Here is a 24,595-nt window from a genome sequence, read left to right on the forward strand (position 1 = left end):
ACTTGGGGGTCCTCATGTAGGATTCCCTGAAGGTTAACTTGCAGGTTGAATCAGAGGTAAGGAAGGCAGATGCAATATTAGTATTCATTTCAAGAGGTGAGAACATAAAAGTAAGGATGTAATGTAGAGGCTTTATAAGGCAGTGGTGAGTACCCACTTGGAGTATTATGAGCAGTTTTGGGCTGCTTATCATAGAAAGAGGATTTAAAGGAGGTTCACAAAACTGATTCCAGGATTGAATGGCTTGTCATATGAAGACCGCTTGATGGCTTTGGGCCTGTATTCAGAATGGGGGTGGGAGAAAGAATCTTAATGAAACTTCTCGAATATTCCAAGTCCTAGTTAAGCAGTACACAGAGAGGATGTTTCCTGTAGTGGAAAGTCTAGGATCAGAGGGCACAGTCTCAGAATACAAAGACATCCTTTCAGAACAGAGATGTGGAAAAATGCATTTAGCCAGAGGGTGGTGAATCTGTGGAATTCATCGCCACAGGTGGCTGTGGAGGCCAAATCATTGGGTATATTTAAAGGGATATTGATGGGTTCTTGATTAGTAAGGGTTACTGGGAGATGGCAGGAGAATGGGGTTGAGAGGGATAATCAATCAGTCATGATCGAACGGCAGAACAGTTCAACGGGCCAGATGGCCTAAATCTGCTCTTATAACAGTAGATGTGAACCCAATATTGAAAGTGACCAACCTACATATTTAAAGAGGACATTGTTGTATTGGGGGAAGTGCCATTGTATCTGCAATTTAAACTTGCAATAAGTTGGATCAGAATAAAGAAAAGTTTCAGTGCCCTACTTCATTTCTGTCATCGCCCTGTCAATGGTTTGGGGTGAAATTTAGCTCTATGTGAAATCCAAATGAATTTCTTCAACATTAGAACATGGTAGAGTTATTTGACAAGAATACAAATTAATTTTAGATTCGCTTTAAATTGCAAATTTTCAATGCAATAGCATACAGAAAAACAAAATCTAAAACATTCACATAGAATTAGATACCATTTATACATATATATTTACAAAGAAATGTGCTTTTTGTACAGTGTTTGAGAGTACTGAGATTACAATACCAAATACCAAACACATACAATACCAAAAGAAAATTCAAACCACAGGTAACATCTTCAATCACATCCTACATCAACACATGCTCAAGAGAATTCAATCACAATCTGATATCCGAAATTAACAGAAGCATCAATTAGAATAACTAGAGATTATTAATAATAAGAATGTATTTTGTGGGACATGGGTAAACTTTGTTATCTGTCTCCAACTGTTATGGAGAAAGTGGTGATCAGTTTTCATGACCTTCTCCGATCTGTCAACAAGTGGAGGAGCTCCAGATTTTGAATAAGTAGTTATGGAGAAATAATAATGCATTTTCAAGTCAGGATTTTATGTAACTTGGAGAACTTGCAAGTATTGATAATGCCCTTGTTCTTCTAAACAGTAAACTTTTGAGAAGTGCAATAAAGGTGTACTGATGAATGCAACTTGTGAATATACCTACTCCAAACGTTGTGTACTAGTTGTGGAGATAATCAATGATAAGTGATTGATTAAGCCAAATTGAGTAGCTTGTTTGGTGTCATTTTAGTTTTCCATTTCCTGTACATAATTTTAGCTGGTCTCATTTAGTCAAGTGGAAAATAACCCGCGTAGATGGTGGTAAGGCTTTGAGGAATCAGGTGGTGAGTCATTCACCAAATACATCCTTTGATCTTCATATGTAATCACTGCATTCATTTGACTAATTCAGTTATGTCGCTGGCCAGTAATGAGCCCCAGAGAGTCGACTTTGGGAAATACAGTGATGGTATTGTCACTAAGCTTCATGGCAAAGTGGTTACAGAGACACAGAATGGTTAGAACCCGACAGAAGGCCATCTGGTCTTTTAAGTTTATTCCAATTCTTTGTAAGAATATTCAAGCAAATCTTATCCCCTGCCCCTCTCCTGTAAAATCTTTTCCTTCCTGATTATTATTTAGATTGTTTTGAATCTCGGAGTCCTTGTTCATCAGTCACTGAAGGTGAATGAGCAAGTGCAGCAGGCAGTGAAGAAGGCTAATGGAATGTTGGTCTTTATTACAAAGGGAATTGAGTACAAGAGCAAGGAAATCCTCTTGCATTTGTACAGAGCCCTGGTGAGACCACACCTGGAGTATTGTGTACAGTTTTGGTCTCCAGGGTTAAGGAAGGCCATCCTGGCTGTAGAAGAAGTGCAGCGTAGATTCACGAGGTTAATTCCTGGGATGTCTGGACTGTCTTACGCAGAGAGGTTAGAGAGACTGGGCTTGTACATGCTGGAATTAAGGAGATTGAGAGAGGATCTGATTGAAACATATAAGATTATTAAGGGATTGGACAAGATAGAGGCAGGAAATATGTTCCAGATGCTGGGAGAGTCCAGTACCAGAGGGCATGGTTTGAGAATAAGGGGTAGGTCATTTAGGACAGAGTTAAGGAAAAACTTCTTCTCCCAGAGAGTTGTGGGGGTCTGGAATGCACTGCCTTGGAAGGTAGTGGAGGCCAATTCTCTGGATGCTTTCAAGAAGGAGCTAGATAGGTATCTTATGGATAGGGGAATCAAGGGATATGGGGACAAGGCAGGAACCGGGTATTGATAGGAATTGATCAGCCATGATCTCAAAATGGCGGTGCAGGCTCGAAGGGCCGAGTGGTCTACTTCTGCACCTATTGTCTATTGTTTATTGTCTATTGAATTGCTACCCCCGTCCATAACTATACTTATTTTATTTTTATTTATTATTGAGCCACTGTGCAAAATAGGCCATTCTGGACTTTTGAGACATGCCCCCCGGCAATCCCCCAACTTAATCCTAGCCTATCATGGGACAACTTACAATGACCGATTAACCTACCATCTGGTACGTCTCTGGATGCGAGAAGAAACCAGAGCACCCACAGGAAACCTACACAGCCACAGAAAGAATGTACAAACTCCTTACAGGCAGGGATGGGAATTGAACCCAGGTCACTAGTGCTGTAAAGCGTTGTGCTAACCACACTACCGTGCCACCCCACTGATTAAAATATACTACATAAAAACATCCTCAAGTTATTTTGCTTTCTTTACCGGTGACCATTACTCTATGGCTCTCCACTGATGGAAACAGTTTGTCTATATCTACTCAGTCCATATACTTCATTGTTTTAAATATGTCTATCAGATCTTCTCACAACCACCTTTGAGCCAAGGTGAACAACCCTAGCATCTCCAGCCTACCCCCATAATTAACGTTTCACATCCTTGAAATCAGTTTGGTAAATCTTTTCTGTACCTTCTCCAAAGCTTCTACACCTTTCATAGAGTGTGGAGCCCGGAAATAGATACAATAACGCAGGTGAGGCCAAATCACTGGGTTATTAAGATTAATCACAAATTTATTGTTTTGCTTTTGATTTTAAAAGCCCAGTGTCTCAATTTGTTTTATTTTTAAACTTTATTTCCCCAACCAGCTCCACTACTTTCAATGAACAATGAGTATATATCCCAGATCATTGTCCTTGTACTCAGTTCAGATTCATAGACTTTAACTTACATTGCCTCTTCACAAACTCCCTACCAAAATGAAACACTTCAAATCTTTCAGCATTAGAATTTCATCAGTCACCGATCCATCCAACCTACTAACCTGTATTCATCTACTTAGAACGTAGAAGATTAAGAGGAGATTTGATAGAGGTATACAAAATTATGAGGGGGATAGAAAGGGTAAACGCAAGTAGGCTTTTTCCAATGAAGTTGGATGGAACTACAACTAGAGGTCTTAGGTTACAGGTGAAAGGTAAAAACTTTGAGGGGGACATGAGACTTCTTGACTCAGAGGGTTGTGAGAGTGTGGAATGAGCAGCCAACACAAGTAGAGTATGGGAGCACTATTTCAATGCTTAAGAGAAAAGTTTGGATAGGTACATGGATGGTAGGGGGTATTGAGAGCTATGATCCCTGTGTAGGTCGATAGGAGTGGGCAGTTTAAATGGTTTTGGCATGGACTAGATGGGCTAAAGGGCCTGTTTCTGTGCCGTACTTCTCTATGACTTTGCCTTCTTCAGCATTAACTAAATTTTATGTTGCTAGTCTGGAGATTGTTCTCTGTACACCCAAGTCCAAGTTACTGTATGTATTAAGAAAAACAGTGGTCCCTGAGAAACTGCATTGTACACTCCCCATCCAATCCAAACACCAGCCCTTCACTCCTACTCTGTTTTCGGTAACTTAATGAATTTTCTGTCTGTGCTATTACGTAGTATCTTGGGTTCACCCTTGTTGTGGGGTTAGATTCTGTCATATGCAGTCAATGTCTGGCGTTCAACTGGAAAACGTACATTGCCACATCGCTTCAAACCTGATGAAATAATACACAATTCCCATTTCACTCTGCTGATGACATCTTTCATCACATTGCTAATGTTTCAGAGTAGGATGATGGGGCAGTAATTAGCCAGACTGGATCTGTGAACAGGGAAAACATAGGAAATTTGGCACAGTGTCAGGGAGACCAGTAGTGCAGCTGCACTGGAACACGTTTTAGGTTATCGTCTGTGTCCATAGCCTTTGTTTTGTCAGTATTCGCAGATGATACTACGTATGACTGATTGCATCACCTGCTTCCACAATGATGCAGTCCTCAGGGGGAAGTTAAGATGGATGATGCACTTAATGATCGTAAATGTTGCAAGTATCTTCTGCAGTTAAATGATAGACAATTGCAATATATTCACTAACAACTTGAATCAAAGTTGGAGCAGTGTAGAGAGGCATTAATATTCGATAGTTGCCATTTTGTTGAAAATCGTTTCAGTACTTTGAATGGAGTTAAAATTCATTTAAAAATAATTCACTTTATATAAACATTGTTTCTGTGCCAGACATCTTATTAGTAACTTAAAAGGAATGAATCTTATCGAAATTGAAAAGAGAAACAGTCTTTGCAGGTATTTGCCTTACCTGAGAGAACAGTGTACTTCAGGGCTTCCTGTGCCACAATATTAACCAGACCATTCAGCAGAGATACGAGGGCGTTACCGAGTTCCATCAAATATTTTGACTCCCAGGCCAGGCAGTACTGCTCCTTGGACTGTAGTAGACTTCGCCATGGTGCCTCAAAACTTCCTGGTGCAATATGTGCAGAACAAATGTATGATTTACGGAGAACATAAAAGAACTTGCACTCTTTGTTTTAAGCACTTATCATGACCTTAGGGGCTTTCCAAAATGCTTTTCAGCTAATGAAGTATTTTTGAAGTGTGGTTACACAGCAGTGGAGTATTTCGAAACAGGACAGCCACTTCGCGCACTGCAGGATTTAGCCAGTAATGAGACAAATTAACTGTTCTGCTCTCCTTTGAACACTACCAAAAAATCTTTTATGTCTCTCTGTGATAGAAAACTTAACAGGTTAATCCCTCATCCAACAGTGCACACTCCTATACGTGGCACCAACTTCTGCTTAGATTATATCATCAGCTCCTGGAGAGGCACCAGAATTCAACCTTCTGACTCAGAGGCAAAGACAGTACTAATCTTTCAAGGCTCATTTAGTTATCTTAAGGAAGACGAAAGCACAAGTATAAATAAGTGGCACTTGTGAAAAACAAGACAGCTTAACATCAGGTTCTCTTTTCTTCTAAATCTAAGCATCCGTCGTCAACGTTTCTCATCTCAGCAACGAAAATGAAGATGTCAGAAACAGCTGCTGCTCCATCAAGCCAGTCTCAAGCTGAGAGAGTGCCATTTATGCACATCATCACCCCCATCCGAACATTTTGATTAGCCAATTGCCTCAATTCCGTCTGTCAGAGCAGTAAACTCAATTTATCAGGGCAGAATTCGCAATCAGCAGTGAGCTGCCATCACTTACGGTGGACCTCTGGAACAAATGTGGAGCTACTTCTCCCAATCCCTCAATGGGAGTTTCTGGAGACCCAGAAGGAACATTTTCTGTTGAGGTCCTGCACAGCAGAAGAGACTGCCACACATTAATAAGATCTCACAGTGTGGCCAAAAGCAGATCTCTTCGGAAAACAGAAGGAAAACTTTGATAGCTGGCTGTTTCTCGACTCCGCCTACTTTTCTGAAGAAAGAGTGCCAAACATGTCAGCCACTGAATCTTTCTGAAATATTCTGAATCACACAAGTGGAGATAGATTCACTGACGTTTTCCCTGCAAGACCCACATTGGGTATAGTACTGAATCAGATAGCACATTTGGTTCTGATCTGTTTGTATTTGGTTTACACTGACATTGACATTGGTAGAGCCTGGAGACACCAGAGACCGCAGATGCTGGAATCCGGAGCAAAAAATCCAAGAGCTGGAGGAACTCAGCGGGTCTGGCAGCATTAGCTGGGGTGCGGTGGGGGGCGGGGGCGGAGGCAGGTGCAGATGAAAAGTCTCGATGAATGGTCACAACCCAAAATATTGACTGTCCACTCCCCTCCACAGATACTGCTCAACCTGCTGAGTTCCTCCAGCAATTTGCTTTTTCTCAAAATATGTTCCTGGTGCTGCTCCAGCAGAAAATTTGGAATTCCCAATGACAAACAAAATGTTATTTTAAATACTGCCATCTTTACTTAATGGCTGAAGCTGCACAAATATTGGAAAAAAATGTTATTTTGCAAACTTTGTTCCATGGCTTGTGTCTCACAATATTTCAATTCACTATTTTTCATTTGACTGATTTTGTGAGTGATTTGAAAGTACATTAGCTACAAAAAATATCTGTTAAAAGTGATTTTGCTCCCACCACCAAAACATAAATTACTTGGTCATTGCCAGGTATTCTAACTTTTATCTGAAGGTAGTTAGTTAAACTACAGAATTAAAACATGGCTAGAGGGAACCTTTGCTTGACTCTCCCTAATACTCTCCTAAAGACATTACATTATATCTCAACACTAGGCAATGGACACTCAGGGAATTAACTGCCCAGCCAAATGATGGCTGTTAATATAAAAAGAGATTGTAGTTTGCTTAAATCACAGAAAGGGTCACAACAGATGTTGTGGGACAAAGTTCAATGAAATTGAGTGAAGTATTCCAGAGCCAGGAATTAGTAAAGCAAGAAGTGATACCATTCATGATTGCTTTCCACGAGAACGCTACACGTTTGTTTTGATTCAAATGACACTGGGTGAAACTTAGATTGAATCAAATGTAGCAGTTTACAACCTTGGCATTTTATTTTCAGCCAGTTCAATCCCATGATTTATGCCTGTTCTGTAGTAACTCCTTCATTCCACTTCCAAATAAAGAAACAAATACAGCTCCATCATGAACACTAGCCTCTGCTGAATCCAGGATATCTTCAAGGAGAAATGCCTCAAAGAAAAGGGGGGGGGGGGGGGGAGCGTCCATCATTTAGGACCCCCACCACCCAGATCATGCCTTGTTCTCATTGCTACCATCAGGAAGGAGGTACAGAAGCCTGAAGGCACACACTCAACAATCCAGAACAGCTTCTTCCCCTGTCATCCAATTTCTGAATGGACATTGAATCCACGAACAGTACCTCACTACTTTTTAAAATTTCTATTTCTGCCCTACTTATTTAACTATCTGTATTATATATTTCATGACATATGCCAGTGATATTAAACCTGATTCTGAATTCCAGCTTCCTTATCGTTCACGTTATTGTGACTTCCATTTTTATAATCACCTTGAACCTCGGTAACGTTTCTAATCTAAAAACAATCTAGTATCACTGGCTGCAGCTTACACTATAATTAAAATTCAGTCCTTTAGACCTCAGTTTTGTGCTAACTTTGACCCCAATTTGTCTGCACAGCAGCAGTCTCTGTGTTCCTGAGTAATCCATCATGTGTAACGTGCTTTGAAGGGATTTCCGAGTGATGAAATATATGATATATGAATTCAAGTTCTTTTCTCTTTCATTTTGCAGTTGGAAAAGCAACAGCAGATTCTGACAAAAACCTTCATGCTGATAAGCAAAGCAGTACCTTGGCAACAGGAATGGTAATTCATATCAGTCTGTAGTACCCTAGATCCTGTGAGCTATTTCTATGTGAAAGCTCTCCAGAGAAGCACTCTACATCATCTATAATTGAGTCTGACCTATTATTAAGACAAATATGAACTTTAGTGGCTACAAAATCTCAGTAAAGCAGAATGTCTAAAAGGGCGAAAAATGAAAGAGTTAGCAACCTTGTCACATACATTCACTTATCCAAAACTACTGTCAAATTCTTCAAACTAAATTTGATTCTGCCTGTCAATTGAAAATACCACACTAAGTGATACTATCCTTTGTGGCAGTAATGTTGCTTGAAAAAACAACACAGCTATTTCAATCTGTTTGACAGATGCTGTTTCATAATGATCTCGCAACTGCCATAGAATCAAAAAAAAGTTAAGCTCCTTCCAGTATCCTGTTGAAGGATCACAGTCCGAAATGTTGGCTGTTTATTCCCCTCCACAGATGCTGCCTTACTTGATGAGTTCTTCCAGCATTTTGCATGTGTTTCTAAAGCTCAGTTAAGAGTGCAGAAAGTACTGCAGCTACATTTTATGGTCAGTTGCCTCACTAAGGTGAATAGTAGCTTCTCTTGTATAGATAAGTATATAATTTTATCTGCTAATGGAAATGTGCTTGAAATTTTCCAATATCTCATTAGGGAAAGAAAGAGTGGAAAGTGTGTTGTGCTTCACTGACCAGAATGATCCCAAACTGTGGCAGCGTAATCATACAGCACTGAGCGCTACTGCCTGACAGCCGCAGGATCCCAGGCTAGATCCAACTTTGGGTGTGTTCTGCACGATTTTCAGCAAGGATCTCTGATTCTAGGTTAATTGCCTGCTAAGATAGGTGGCAAGAAATTCAAAGAGGACTTGATGAGCACAAGAAAGAAAAAGGTATTGAGAAACAAGAAGAAAATGGGATTAATGGGATTGTACCCCTGGGATCCAGACAGACCCAGTGAAAATAATGGCTCCCCATTGTACCATTAATCTTATAATCAATTGTAAGTGTTTTAGGACTGCATGCTTTGATGTGGGGTTTCAATGTAAAGTGTCAACAATTCCTTTCCTTCCAGAGATGTTGTTCAGCCCACTGAATTCCTCCAGCAGATTGTCTGTTGCCTAACACTTGAAAAAAAATATCTTTTGAATCATTCATAGGGAAAGCTTAATCATGCCTTCAAACACTTGCATTCCGGAACACATAAAATTATTTAGTGTAAGACATTCTTGAATTGGTCTTTTTTATTCTTTATACCGTATTTTCCTGTGCATAGCCAACCAGTGACAGCAATGGTGATGTGCAGTTGATTTCCATCAGTTAGAGGAAGGAATTCAAACTCTTCAATAGCTCCCACTCGCTTTTTCATTTTGTATCCTGAAAGGGAAAGAAAATCAGATTTAACATTCTATCCAGAGGTCACCAAAACAAAAGAAAATGACCATCAAAAATAACTAAGAAGGCAGACTCAAGTAATAAAAGAATCATTTCATTACAGAACTTGTTGTCCATTAGTCAATCCCTAAACAATAGTAGAAGTGTCATGGATTTTGACTAGTTTCGCATTTGCACTGAATTCCGAATGCATTCCTATTCCCAGTAAACTGAAACATTAAATTGAAGACTGGAAGTTTTGTTAGTGATTCATGCATAATATGTGCAGTACTCTTTTTATAACAGAAAATGTTGGACCACTAAGTGAGTCAGGTTGCATCTGTAGACAGAAACAATGAGTCTGAAACATTAGCCATTTTTCTCTTTTACACAGATGTTGTCAGACACCCAATGTTCCCAGTATTTTCTATTTTTATTTCAAATTTCCAGCATCCACAAGATTTAAAAAAAAATCACACTATTCTTTTCTCATTCTTTTATGCTCTTTTCATTCTTCTATGCATTTCAAGAAAATAATTCTGGCCATGCATAAACCACCACCAATTTATTACATCAAAAAAAATTCAGTAATTTTTTCAATGTAGCAGTAAATCTCAGTAAGTAAAATATTTGATGATGTTCTTGAAATTCTACTTATTTATTTATTTTATTTAGATATAGTACTGAACAGGCCCTTTCAACCCAACAAGCTGCACCACCCAACACTAGCCTAATTATAGGACAATTTGCAATGGCCAATTAATCTACTATGTTTTCGGACTGTGGGATGAAACCGAGAAACCCAGAGGAAACCCATGCAGTTCAGGGGATGAACTTATAGATTCCTTACAAACAACGCCAGAATTGAACTCCGAACCCTGGAAATCCCCGAGCTGTAATAATAGTCGCACTGCTACGTCACCTTGATGCCCAGATTAGGAAAAAGTAATCAGTAATGTTTGACACAGCTATCTCTATGTCTATCAATCTACACAGTGAGCAGATAAGCTCATTTTGGCATCGACCCACATTATTACTTGTTTCCGTTCATCTCTGATTCCTAACTCCCAGATGGCACTCCACCTCACGGCTGCATTGGGGATGACGACAACATCTGAACAACTTCAGTGGAGAGAAATGACACAGCGCCATTGACACAGTCACACAAGTTCAATATCAATTAGTCAAAACCATGAAGGCATGGAGTAATTGGGCTAAGTACTTTCGAACTGCAGATTTAATATGTAGAAAGCTTGGGCACCCTCTGATTCAATTTCCTTTTGCTGTCAGATTACAAAATAAAGCTGACAATAGTTAATGTAAATTAGTTTAACACTCTCATTCAGAAAGGCCACAAGAACAGCTTGGATGCTAAATGGACACGTGCCATCAAGGTCACACTAAAAGTTTAATTGAAGTATATTTTTAATTCCTTATTTCTGTCTTTAGATGCCTTATTTTAACATTGCAAAATAAATTATTGCATATAATTGAAAAAAAAACTCTAATGAATTGAGACTGTAAGATATAGAAGCAGATTTAGACCCTCTGGCCCATCAAGTCTGCTCCACCATTTCATCATGGCTGATCCATTTTCCCCTCTCAGCTCCAATATCCTGTCTTCTCCCTGTATCCATTCATGCCATGATTAATCAAGAATCTATCAACCTCTGCCTTAAATATACCCAACGACTTGGCCACCACAGCTGCCTGTGGCAACAAATTCCAGAAGGACTAGGTGGAGAGCATTTTGACTGGCTGCATCATCATCCGATATGGGGGGGGGGGGGGGGTGCTACTGCACAAGATCGAAATAAGCTGCAGAAACTTGTAAAATTAGTCAGCTTTATCCTGGGTATCAGCCTCCATAGTGTCCAAGGCATCTTCAAGGAGCGGTGTCTTAGGAAACTGACATCCACCATTAGAATTCCCCCCACCCCAGGATGAACCCTCTTCACACTGTTACCTTCGGGAAAGAAGTACAGAAGCCTGAAGGCACAAACTCAGTGATTCAGGAACTGCTACTTCCCTTCTGCCATCTAATTCCTAAATGGACACTGAACCTATGAACACTATCTCACTACTCTTTTATTTCTGTTTATATATATATATATATATATATATATTTTAAAAAGTTAACAAATTTCACACCAATGATATTAAAACTGATTCTGATTCTCTGCCTAAAGAAATTCCTCCTCATCTCCATTCTAAAAAGTCGCCCCTCTATTCTGAGGCTGTGTCCTATGGTCTTAGACTCCCCCACCATAGGAAATATCCTTGCCATATCCACTCTATAGAGGCTTTTCCATATTCGATAGTTGTCAATGAGGTCACCCCTCATTCTTCTGAATTCCAGTGAGTAGAGGCCCAGAGCCATCAAACACTCCTCATATGACAAGCCTTTCAATCCCAGATTCATTTTCGTAAACCGCCTTTGAACCCCCTCCAATGTCAGCATGTCCTTTCCTAGAAAAAGGGCCCAAAACTGCTAACAGAATGCCAAGTGAGACTTCACTAATGCTTTATAAAGATTCAGCATTATATCCTTGCTTTTATATACTAGTCCCCTTGAAATGAATGCTAATATCGCATTTGCCTTCCTCATCACCGACTTAACCTGCAAATTAACCTTTAGGAATCCTGCACGAGGACTCCCAAGTCCCCTTGCACCTCAGATTTTTGAATTTACTTTCCATTTCAAAAGTAGTCTATGCTTTTATTCCTTCCATGAGAATAAATCAGCCAAATTCTTGAAAAGAATCTCAATAGTAATAACAGTTGTCATTTTCAAAGTCAGTATGTGGTGAAGCTGTTAAAAAGCTAACAAGAATGCAGACAGAATAGTCCGTGTTTATATAAGAAATGTAATGTCCGACAGACACTAGAGACAGCACTTTAGAATTCTATGCATTATTATGGATAATATTCAACAAAATGTATAGCACCAGCAAAGTAAAGCAATGACATTAAGGAAAAGCTGTTGAAACTTAGATAACTCAGTTTAACAAGAGTAAAATTAAAAAACAAGTTCACCATAAGTATTGCAAGTACTGATAACATACAATGATTCACCAAATTAACCCACAAAAGTAGAATCAAGGGCAAAAAGTTAAATTTAAAACAGATACTAGAAGAAGTATTTTAAAATTAGAATATACGTGGAATAACAGGCGAGCATCAAGGAGAAATCGAAATGCAGCTGGAAGTGTTCATGGATGAGTTAAACTCCAAGCTTGCCTTATCATGAGGACCAAGAGACTCGTTGCAAGTACTCAAGACATCTGATGAGGCCCCCAAATCCAAACAGAGTTCAATATATTATTAGTATGGTGTAAAATACAACCACTTTGGCTGCACAAGGCATTTACGCAGCTGTATTTTCAGTACTGCATATCATTTTGACTCATATAGTGGGAAGTATTGAAGGATAATACCAAGATGTAGTACTTGCAGCTTCCAATGCAGGCTCCCAAGAGTTGGAACTCCATTCAAACAAAGTGGATGTGATTAAGGTTTTAAAAATGATGACGGGATTAGATTACATCCAGTTGGTTATGTTATTTGAGAAGCATGAAGACAGTATGACTTGGGGATAGGAATATAAATCCTCATGCAAAGAGGTAGGAAGTACTGTATTTCTTTTCAGAGAGTCATCAACTTCTGGAACAGATTAGTGAAGTACACTCTAAGTACAGATTCCCTACAGTCCTTCAAAGAGGAAGCTAGGAAACATTTTTGAGACAGGACCTCAATTTCAATTGTAGGGAATATGTTGTAAGTTAGCTGGGAACAGAAGGACTTATAAATGACCATAATCTCTTGGAGCTTTGCCTGATTGCCTGAGGGACTCGGGGAGCAATTTCTCATTTTTTTTTCTAAATTGACATCAGATTTTTCTTTTTGCTTTTTTTTTGGGGGGGGGGGGGATAATGGGACATTGGCCATTCACCATTGTTTTTATGAGAGGACTCAATGGGCAAATCTATGAATTAGAATAAAATTCCACAACCTTAGTATTCTAAGTAAGATCGGAGCTGCAATGAGGCAGCAAGGCAATGATTGCTTTTGGAAGTCTTTTGCAAAAAGGTGAGCTGCACGGCCTGCTGCTAGTTCTTTGCCTTTGCCCCCCCAACCCACCCAGAGAGGTTTAAGATGAGTTGGCCCACCTGAGAATGTTTTAGAAGCCATACTCTAAAATTAACATTTACTTTGAAAAGTACCCAAAAAAAACCACAAATACACCTACCTGTCAGACCCGCACCTGCTGCCCCAAATAAAGACGCCATGATGGCAATTCCAGCTGTGGACCCAATGGCAGCTGCGCCTGCAGTCCCTACAATAGCAGCGGCTCCAGCTGCTACAAAGGGGGCAGCGAGGCCACCCGTGAGCCCTGCAGACAGAGGCCAGATTACTTAAATGGCTTCACATTAAAAATACGAGTGCTTATGTAATTACATTATTGAGCTCAAAGGTGCAGCCTCCTTTGAAATGAATCACAAGAGAATGAGTGTGCATGTAGCAGTCTCTAATCTCATACTAAGTCTTTATTTGCTGCTGATGTCAGCCTGATGATTCACCAGCATAAATCATAAACCTAATTTGTAATTGCACTGTTACAGATTATTAGCATTCAGACGTAAATTCTATCCCGCATTTGGATTTCCGAACCACGCCGTGCTAGCTGCAGTCACTGCATATTTTTGCACTAACACTATTTTTTGTGCATTTTGGTTTAATGTGTTTCAGAGAATGGTTCGAGGAAATTCTCAACCTAACACCATTTCCCAGTCAATTAGTATGGAAATCTCACACACTAAATTAAACATTGTATAAAGGTGCATGGGTCAGTTTTAATGCTAAAAGTATCAGGGACAGGATATCCAAAGAACATGTGATGAACTAAATCTTCTAACTGTTCACTGAAAACTAAGATAAGAACCATGCAATCTACTCAGTATTTCTAATGTTATTGAATAGTGTTGCTTATCTACAATAATCAAAAATATCAGTTCCAGTTTAGGGATCTATGAGGAACCTCTGTTCTGACTATGCAAACCGTACTGAGAATGGTAATAATGCTGAAACAGGAACTGGTGTAGCCTGCATGCACCTGTTCTCAAAGCACTGCGTCGGTATCTGTCAAACAGCTGAAACGTGTTACCATGAAAATAATTCTCAAGAACCTCAGTGGCCAGTCATTCTTATTGCACAGGCTGACAGCTTTGTCATTAATCTGAAACATCTTCCAGAATAATTGCTGTGTTCAATTTCAAATACAATCTCATTTCTGTGATATTTAATGTGCCACAGTTATAATACACCTATCACATTTCTCTCTCCTCGGTTCTGTGATATTTAATGTTTGCAGTTATAATAAAACCTATCATATTCATCTCTTCTCAGTTCTGTGATACTTAATGTCAGCTGTTATAACACACCTATCACATTTCTCTGTCCTCTAACAAATTTAATTTCTTAATAACATATCAATCAGAATCACATATCCCGCATTATATTCAGATATTATGCATATATTGGAAATAAACCCCTCAGCCCTATGAGTTTGCATCAAACATGCAGTACACCAATTCTACAATAATCCTATTTTGTTCTCCTGTTCTCAGTACTCCATCACTACCTACACTTGGGGCAATTTACAGTGGCCGCTTAAGTTACCAACTCATGTATAAACTCTGGGAGAAACCAGAGGACCTGGAGGAAATCTATACAAACTGCACACATACTGCAGTAGAGTCAGGACTAAAACAGGGCACTGGACCTGTGAGACAGTAGCTCTACAAGCTTTGTCTATTTGTTATAATACCAGCACAAACGCATCACCCAGTACAGTGGATTCCAGTTAACTGGGACACATCCTGATAATTAAGCTGCCGCCCTAGTTAGCCAAAGTTTCGTGGAAATAGTTAAAAAGGTATTTTAAAAAAAGGTAAATTGAGCAACAAATTATGTATTTAATGAAATAATGAACAAATCAGAGCACTACCTATAGTACTTACAGTACTACAAAACGTGTGTGTTAATACCTAATACTTACTGACGGAGGAATTCATCCAGCATATGCAATGAACAAAATCAGTGCCAACACTTAGTGTGGATAATGGACTGCCTTCATACAATGCAATCAATGAATGCATTCTCCAAATCTTCATTTTCATTGTAACATTCAAGATGCTTGTTGATACCTTCAAAATCTTCGTAGATCCTAACTTGTTGAAGTAGTGAAATCACTTCATTTTTGCTCCCGGCTGCTTCTGACATCTCTAAGCTTGAATCTGTCTGCTCGAAGCACTCTGTAGTGTCTAGTGGCCACATAAGCACACGCGACTGACACTGGTCAGAACCTGTTCAGCAAGTCAGTTAGTGGCATGGTGTCCCAAATAAACAAAGGGAATCCCAGCAACTTTCTCAATTAGTTTTCATTCATCGAGAGTTGTCCCAAATAAGCAGCTGCCCCAATTAACCAGAATCCACTGTACACTAGTTTTATTTATAATATTCCCACTATGGTCTCAGTTCCCACTATAACCTGGCATTAGCTGCAATGTTTCTGTCATCAGCCTTTCTCCGGGTACAAGCTGGTTTTAGCTACAACATATTTATCACAATCACTGAAACTTGATTACAACATACCAATCACTGTTCCACCGCCTACTGTAGCAAGTCCGATAAGGAAATATCGCTTTAGCTTCTTTTTACGATCCTTTTTCTTCTGAGAAATTTCAAATTCTCTGAAAGTGTTGAAGAGTGAACAAGTTAGTTAAAAGGGCCCAAAAGTAAATTAGAGCAACAAAGAGCAAACAAAAAACAAAATTCCAGTGAGGTCTCAGTATTTTAAAATTGTGCAGTAAAATAATACTCACAATAAACATCATCCTTATGGAAAGGCCATTAAGAAAAAAAAACATGTCATCAGTATCAATTCAGATATTAGCACCTGTCTAATGTCAAATCAGTAATAGTTATAAATGCAAGTGATTCTGCAGATGCTGTAAATATAGAGCACGGATTCCCAACATTTCTCATGTCACGGACCCCTACCATTAACTGAGAGATCTAGAGTGATACACACATAAAATGCTAGAGGAACCTGGCAGGTCAGGCAGCACCTTCGGAAAGGAATAAAGAATCACATTTCAGGCCGAAACCCTTTATCAGGACAGATAAAGGGTCTCAGCCCAAAATGTGGTCTCTTTATATCCTTCCGTAGACGCTGATGCTGCCTGACCTGCTGGAGTTCCTCCAGCATTTTGTGCATGTTTCACTAACAGTTATACAGTTGGTCTTTACTTGCACTGATTAAACAGGTGTCACTGTAGCAAATAACAGAAAAGGAAAATTCTATGGATTTTGTAAATTGCATCCATAACCACACAAGAGATGGTGATTCTGCCCAATAAGTCATGCTAGATCTCATTGAAGCAGTCTGATTTGTCCCATACTCTCTCACATTTGCTCATCAGTTTAACCTCAATGCTTTCTAGAACTAACCTACCATAAGGAGTAAATTACAATCTGATCTTGATTGCATGGCTATACAAAATTTCAAAAAGTTGTTAGGAAATAAATGTAATCAAACAGGTGATCAACAGAATGTTACAAATTAGGTACTCTTCTATCTGGAGACAATGGCACAATTGTTTTAGATGGGATACCATTTCTTTATCCAGTCCTTCACTCTGCTTAAATGTACAGCAATTGCAAAATGTACTTGAGAGAAACAGCTAAAATGTTATCTAAGAAACATGCACAGAAATGGAAATTGCAGGCAAAATATAAGCCCAAGTGAATTTGGGTTATCCAGCAGCATAAATGCAGGATGGATCTTTAATTCTTGCACTGCCAGTTTTATTGTCTTATTACCCTGTTTCACATTTACAAGGTAGTGGGTTGAGACTAAAACTATTCTGAAAAAAAAATCAGTGAAAATGCTGGAAATAATCAGCAGGAGAGGAAGTTAGTTAACACTACAGGTCTCCTGTTTCCTCTCATCACCGCCTTTCACTATCAGCCCTTTCAGGGGCAAGGATAAAACAACACTGATCTATGTGCCCATCACATCTGAGTAGATAAAACCACGCTCCATTCTAGTGTTTACAATATGTACTCCACTTTATTTGACAAGGCTCTCAATCTCTTTCTTTACAACTGTTTTTATCACTTCAAAACCAAAATAAAGTTAATCTTGTCCTAACTTTCCACATGTGCTTCAGATTCAGCAGGCTAATTTCCAACATTTTTATTCTGATACCACCAACTCCTTTCTAAAAATTCCATGGGATGCTGATTCAGTTTTCCATCTCCACCAACAGGTCTTCCCTTTTCCATTATACCTCTCCTGTAAGCCGAATATACCTTCCCTTTAATTTCTTCTCTCCCCACTGTATTCATTTTATGAAAGTTCAAAGTAAATTTATTATCAAAGTACATATATGTTACCATATATGACCCTGAGATTCATTTTCTTGCAGACATACTCAATAAATCTATTACAGAATAACAACCTTAATAGTATCAATGAAAGTTTGCAACAATATGGGCGCTTGACCAGAGTGCAAAAGACAACAAACTACGTAAATACAAAAAGAAACAATAATAATAATAAATAAATAAACAATAAATATCAAGAACACGAGATGCAGAGTTTGTGAAAATGAGTCCATAGGTTGTGGGAACATTTCATTGATGGGGCAAGTGAAGTGAAGTGATCCCCTTTGGTTCAAGAGCCTGATGGTTGAGGGGTGATAACTGTTCCTGAACCTGGTGGTGTGAGTCCTGAGGATCCCGTACCTTCTTCGTGATGGCAGCAGCGAGAAGTGAGAATGACATGGTGGGCATCCCTGATGATGGCTGCCTTCCTGCGACAACACTTCGTGTATATGTGCTCAGTGGTGGGGAGGGCATTACCCGTGATGGACTGGGCCGTATCCGCTTCTTTTTGTTGGATTTTCTCAATGCAAAATAGTAATTTACTTTTTCTCCCCCAAATCTAGTGTCATGTATCTGTTGCTTGCAAGGCGGCCTGCTCTGCACTGGAAAAACCAAACACGGGTTGGGAGAAAGTATTGTGGATCACCTCTGTTCAAGCCATATGAGATTGGAGGCATTTTAATTCCTTGTTTCACTCATATGCTGACTTTACCTACCCCCTACAATGACCCAACTAAGCTCATTGCAAGTTAGAACAGAAGCTCATTCTGACTAGGCACCTTAACAGCTTCCAGGAATTAACACTGAATTTAACAGTTTAGGTAATCAACATATCTAGCATTTTTTTCCACATTTACAGCATTTATGTTCCATAAGTAACTACAGATAACCATTCTAAATTTGTATCTTGCCTTGATCTTTTCACTAACCTCTTTCGTTAATAGCCATTTCCCACTTAATCCCTCCTGCCACACCTCAGACTTCCCCTTTTGCTCTCTCCCACACTTCGTGCCACTCTTTCTCAACATTTCAAAACTTGTTTTATCTTTGTTTTCTCTCCACTGATGTCATCAGGCTACCGAGTATTTCCAGCATTTCCCGTTTTTATTCCACTAAACCAAACTTTTAATCCCTTTAACCCAATTTCCCTCGGGATCAATAAAGTATGTCTGTCTTAGACACCTTCAGATGCCTCAAATCCTGTGCATCATTGTGCTCCAAATCCTGGGCCTCGATACCTCCCTGTGCAACTGGACCCTCGATTCCTCACTGACCAGAAGACCTCAGGAGCAGAATTAGTCTGCTCCATCATTCAATCATGGCTAATCCTTTTCTTACCCCCTTCTCTGCCACACTCCCCAGTCTTCTCCCCATAATCTTTGATGCAGGGTCCAATCAAGAACCTATCAAGGACTGCCTTAAATACACCCAACGACCTGGCCTCCACAGCTGCCTGTGGTAATAAATTCCACAAATTCACCACCCTCTGGTTAAAGAGATTTCTCCACATCTCTGTTTTAAATCAACACTCCTCTTTCCTGAGGCTGTGTCCTCCTGTCCCAGATTTCCCCACCATGAGAAACATCCTTTCCATATCTACTCTGTCTAGGCCTTTCAGCATTCAAAAGGTTTCAATGAGATCCACTCTCATCCTTCTAAATTCCAGACCCAGAGCTATCAAACGTTCCTCGCATGATAACCCTTTCATTCCCAGAATCATCCTGGTGAACCTCCTTTGAATCCTCTCCAATGCTAGCACACCTTTTCTTAGGAGCCCAAAACTGTTCACAACACTCAAGGTAAGGACTCAGCAATGCCTTATAAAGCTTCAGCATCAAATCCCTGCTCTTGTATTCTAGATCTCTTGAAATGAGTGCTAACATTGCATTTGCCTTCCTCACCACTGACTCAACCTACAAGTTAACCTTCAGTGTTCTGCACAAGGACTCCCAAGTCCCTTTGCATCTCAGATTTTGGGATTTTCTCTCCATTTAGAAAATAGTCTGCACATTTATTTCTTCTACCAAAGTGCATGACCATACATTTTCCAACATTGTATTTCGTTTGCCACTTTCTTGCCCATTCTCCTAATCAGTCTAAGCCCTTCTGCAGCCTACCTGTTTCCTCAACACTACCTGCCCCTCCACTAATCTTCATATCATCTGCAAACCTGGCAACAAAGCCATCCATTCCATTATCTAAACCATTGATATAGAGCATAGAAAGTAGCCCCAACACCGACCCCTGAGGAACACCACTAATCACTGGCAGCCAACCAGAAAAGATCCTTTTATTCCCACTCGGTGCCTCCTGCCAATCAGCCAATGCCCTAACCTTGCCAAAACTTTCCTGTAATATCATGTGCTCTTAACTTGGTATGCAGCCTCGTGTGTGGCATCTTGTCAAAGGCCTTCTGAAAGTCCAAATATACAACATCCATTATATCCCCCTTGTCTATCCTACTTGTGATCTCCTCAAAGAATTCCAACAGGGTCATCAAGCAAGAATTTCCCTTAGGGAAACCATGCTGACTTTGGTTTGTCTTGTCCTGTGTCACCAAGTACTCCATAAACTCATCCTTAACAAATGACTACATCTTCCCAACCACAGAAGTCAGGCTTTTTGGAATACATCTATCTTACATCTTCCTGATTTTTCCCAGAAACTCATACCATTGCTGCTCTGCTGTCATCCCTGCTAGCATCTCCTTCCAGTTTACCTTGGTCAACTCCTCTCTCATACCACTGTAATTTCCTTTAATCCATTGAAATACTGCTACTTACTGTACATACTGTACTTTTTCCCCTGTCAAATTTCAAGTTGAACTCAATCATATTATGATCACTGCCTCCCAAGAGTTCTTTTACCTTAAGCTCCCTAATCGCCTCTGGTTCATTACATAACACCCAATCCAGTATAGCTGATCCTCTAGTAGGCTCAATGACAAACTGCTCTAAAAAGCCATCTTGAAGGCATTCAACAAACGCCCCCTCGAGATCCCTTACCAACCATATTTTCCCTAATCGACCTGCACGTTGAAATCTCCCATGCCTATCATAACATTGCTCTTTTCACACGCCTTTTCTATATCCCGTTGTAAGCTGTGGTCCACATCCCAGCTACTGTTGGGGGGGGGGGGGGGGTCTGTATATAACTGCCATCAGAGTCCTTCTACCCTTGCAGTTTATGAACTCAACCCACAAGGATTCAACATCTTCCGATCCCATGTCACATCTTTCTACTGATTTGATGCCATTCTTTACCAGCAGAGCCACGCCACCCCCTCTGCCTACCTTCCTATCCCTCCAATACAGCGTGTAACCTTGGACATTCAGCTCCCAACTACTATCATCCTTCAACCACAATTAAGTGATGGCCACAGCATCATACCTGACAATCTGTAAAAGTGCAGCAAGATCATCCACCTTATTTCTTATGCTCCGTGCATTGAGATATAACACTTTGAGTACTGTACTTACTGACAGACCATTGTAGATTGGTAACAACATGTCCTCCACACCAGCTATCAGCAAAGGTGCACCACAGGACTGTGTGTATAGCCCTTGCTCTACTCACTTTATACCTCTGATTATGTGGCTAAATACAGCTCCTATACTGTATTTAAGTTTGTGGACAACACCAGTGTTGTCGGCTGAATCCACAGTGGTGACTAATCCACATACTGCGGGGAGATTGAAAATCTGATTGAGTAGCGTCACAATAACCTCTCACTCAACATCAGCAAAAACTAAGAAGTTGTCAGAGGTCCATGAGCCAGTCCTCATTTGGGGAATGGAAGTGGAGAGGATCAACAGCTTTAAATTCCTTAGCATCAACATATCAGAGGATCGATCCTGGGACCAGCACAGAAATGTCATTACAAAGAAGAAACAGCAGCGCCTCTACTTTCCTAGAAGTTTGTAAAGATTTGGCAAGTCACCACAAACTCTGAGAACTTCAACAGATGTATGGTGGAGAGTTTCTTAACTGGTTGTATGGAAACACCAATGCCCAGTAATGGAAAAGGCTGCAGAAAGTGGTGGATACAACCCAGTACATCATAGGCGAAGCCCTCCCTCCCTATCAGTGAGTACATTTACATGAAGTGAGGCCATAAGAAAGTATTATCCATCATCAAAGACTTACACCATCCACACTATGCCCAATTCTCACTGCTACCATTGGATAGGAGGTAAAGAAGCCTTAGGTCCCACACCACCAGGTTCAGGAATAGTTATTACCTTACAACCATGAGGCTTCTGAATAGGCATGAATAACTTCAATCAACGCTACTCTGAGCAGATTCTACAACCTACAGATTTACTTTCAAGGACTTTTACAACTTGTTCTCATTATAATTTTATTTGCTGTTTGTCTTCTTTTGCACATCAGTTATTTATCAGTCTTCATCTTACTATGTATGAGTTTTCATAAACTTCTATTGTATTTCTTTTTTCCTTTCCTGCAAACGCCTGCAAGAAAATAAATTTCAAGGCAGTACATAGTAACAAACTTACTTTAATAGTAAATTTACTTTGAATTTTGATTCATGAGAAAGGAGGAACACTGCATTTTATTTACAGGGAACTGTGAGACTCTGATCAGGGCTTTCAAATCACTGAGGAGAGAATTTGCTGTTCTGATGCTGGTTGCATAAATCGGCTTTTCAAGTTTTGCAGAAATTGCTTGGTATAGCTATTATGCTTTAAATATCCCTTACCCATCATTGTGGTTAGGTTGTAATACGTCAATGGTTGGAGAAAATATACATTGAAAAGAGCAAAGATTCCTTAAGGATATTGCAATAAATCTTAATCACATAGAAATATGCAGAGAACATACAGCGACTCTCCCTCTACAGTACAGGTCAGCTTCTGAGCTAGTGTTGAATGCATACTCATCATTGAGCTTGAGCAAGGTTGAATTAGAGTCATCAACATAAGAAATTCTGCAGGTGCTAGAAATCCAAAGCAACACACACACACACGCACACACGCATGCACACACTAAACCTGCTGCTTATTTAGTTATATTTCATGCTCGTTTGCCTGACACTGAAAAGGTTATATGGAGGTAGCTATTGGTAAGGAATCACACTGAATGTTGGGGGGTTTGGGGTTGGAAATAGAAAGTGTATGAGAAAGCTCTCGCCTGCTTTGGCCAAAATTAAATCAATCAATTGCAACAAAACCAGCTGAAGCCTGTTATAGGAATGAAGTTAAATTCAATGAAATAGAAGAGCAAGACAGGAAATAATATAATCTATTTTAAAATACTGCATCATTAGCCTAGAAACTTGAACATAAAATACCTAATGAAGTGTCTGGAAGAGGAGACTAATAGTTCATTTGCTGATCACTGGAAAAAAGAGAGAGTGCACATGCAGGAAATAAGGAAAGGGGCGCATTCTTAAGCCTGGAGCCTCGTCTATAGGTGGATTTTCTTGAGCACGTGCCCCCACTATAAATGGATATCACAAAGTATGATTCAAAGAATAATTCACTAACTGATATTAGGGTTCATCTGTCCCTAAAGAGGAAGGAAAACAGACACTTGATGGACACATGCAGGAGCAGAATGGCCATTTGCTGTGAGGGAACATCCCCAATTCTCCTCTCCAGCACAGGGACAATACACTCCGTGAACTACTACTGAAAGATTTTGAAAGAATCATAGACCTTCATTACAAAGAAGTTATTTTAACCCATTCAGGTATCATCATGAATTAAAGATTTATTCTACAAAAGGAAAATTCTACTAGGCTCTCAGTTATAAAGCACACTGTAAATATATAAAGTCCGGCTCCCCTCTTACGCTGTGTCTTTTTCTTTATATCCTTTTAGACTCTCCACCAATGATTCTTCAAAGAGCTCCAGGTCTTCGAATGGAATTCTTAACAGCCACGTGATGTGACGGATTAGAACCCTTGCTCGTGCATCATAATATCCTGCAAAGCAAACATAATTGTACACTGATTAAAAATAAGCAAAGCACAATAGCAATTCTTCCTGTTCACCACTTGGTCAAATTGTCAATACGGTTCTGAATTTGTATGCTCTGCAGATACTAAGGTAGAAGTTTCTCTTCTGGAGTTGCAAAGGCCAGCACCAACCAATTGTATGAAGTGACTGTTCATCGTGTTCTATGCTACTTTTCTCACCACACACCAGAAACATTGTGTGGCACCTGACCGGTTTTATGACTCAGTCGATTACACCTTAACTGTGCAAGTCAAATAGCAAATGAAAATGAAGGAAAAGAAGAAAGTAAAAAGTGTTCCTGTGGAACACTGGGTGCCACTAGGTCCTATTGTTGTTCCTTTCCATGCCTTGCGGTTCCTTTATCTGTTTTTATACCAGGATGGATGAAAAGTGTGCAAGGAGCTGGCAGGACCACTCACCTTGAAGTCTGGTGCAGACGCAGCTACACGTCCGGCTGGTACCAGGTCCTATTTAGGGGACAAAGCGTACAGTCTGCTTCAAAGCATCAATGGCACCAATGGCATCAATCTCAGGGTACTAAGCAAAAAGTGGTATACACCAGCAGGTTCTAAATAAATAATTCTGAGTGTTGTCAGATAAAACATTTTGGTGCTGCAGAACAAGCAAATGTTCTCAAATATTAAGCGTTACACGTAGATACCTCCACATACTTTTATTTAGTACGATGAGTCTCCCATTTCAGATGGGCCTGAGGAGAAAATTCCTCTTTCAGAATTATGAATCTTTGGAATTCTGTACCTGAG

At 39.8% G+C, this 24,595-nt stretch overlaps 1 protein-coding gene across 4 annotated transcripts in view; it reads right to left on the minus strand.

The window, feature by feature from the left end:
- The window catches only part of tmco4 (transmembrane and coiled-coil domains 4), a 92,593-nt gene that overhangs the window by 54,949 nt on the left and 13,049 nt on the right, over window positions 1–24,595 (minus strand). For all 4 annotated transcript variants that reach the window (XM_073031883.1, XM_073031886.1, XM_073031885.1 and 1 more), the window contains 5 exons: window positions 23,665–23,797; window positions 16,054–16,151; window positions 13,649–13,792; window positions 9,283–9,402; window positions 4,989–5,153 (listed from right to left, as the gene is read on the minus strand). In XM_073031883.1, coding sequence (XP_072887984.1) covers window positions 4,989–5,153; window positions 9,283–9,402; window positions 13,649–13,792; window positions 16,054–16,151; window positions 23,665–23,797 — 660 coding nt within the window. The remainder of the gene's footprint in view (window positions 1–4,988; window positions 5,154–9,282; window positions 9,403–13,648; window positions 13,793–16,053; window positions 16,152–23,664; window positions 23,798–24,595) is intronic.

This window comes from Hemitrygon akajei, chromosome 29 (assembly GCF_048418815.1).
Source record: "Hemitrygon akajei chromosome 29, sHemAka1.3, whole genome shotgun sequence".
NCBI classification, from domain to species: Eukaryota; Metazoa; Chordata; class Chondrichthyes; order Myliobatiformes; family Dasyatidae; genus Hemitrygon; species Hemitrygon akajei.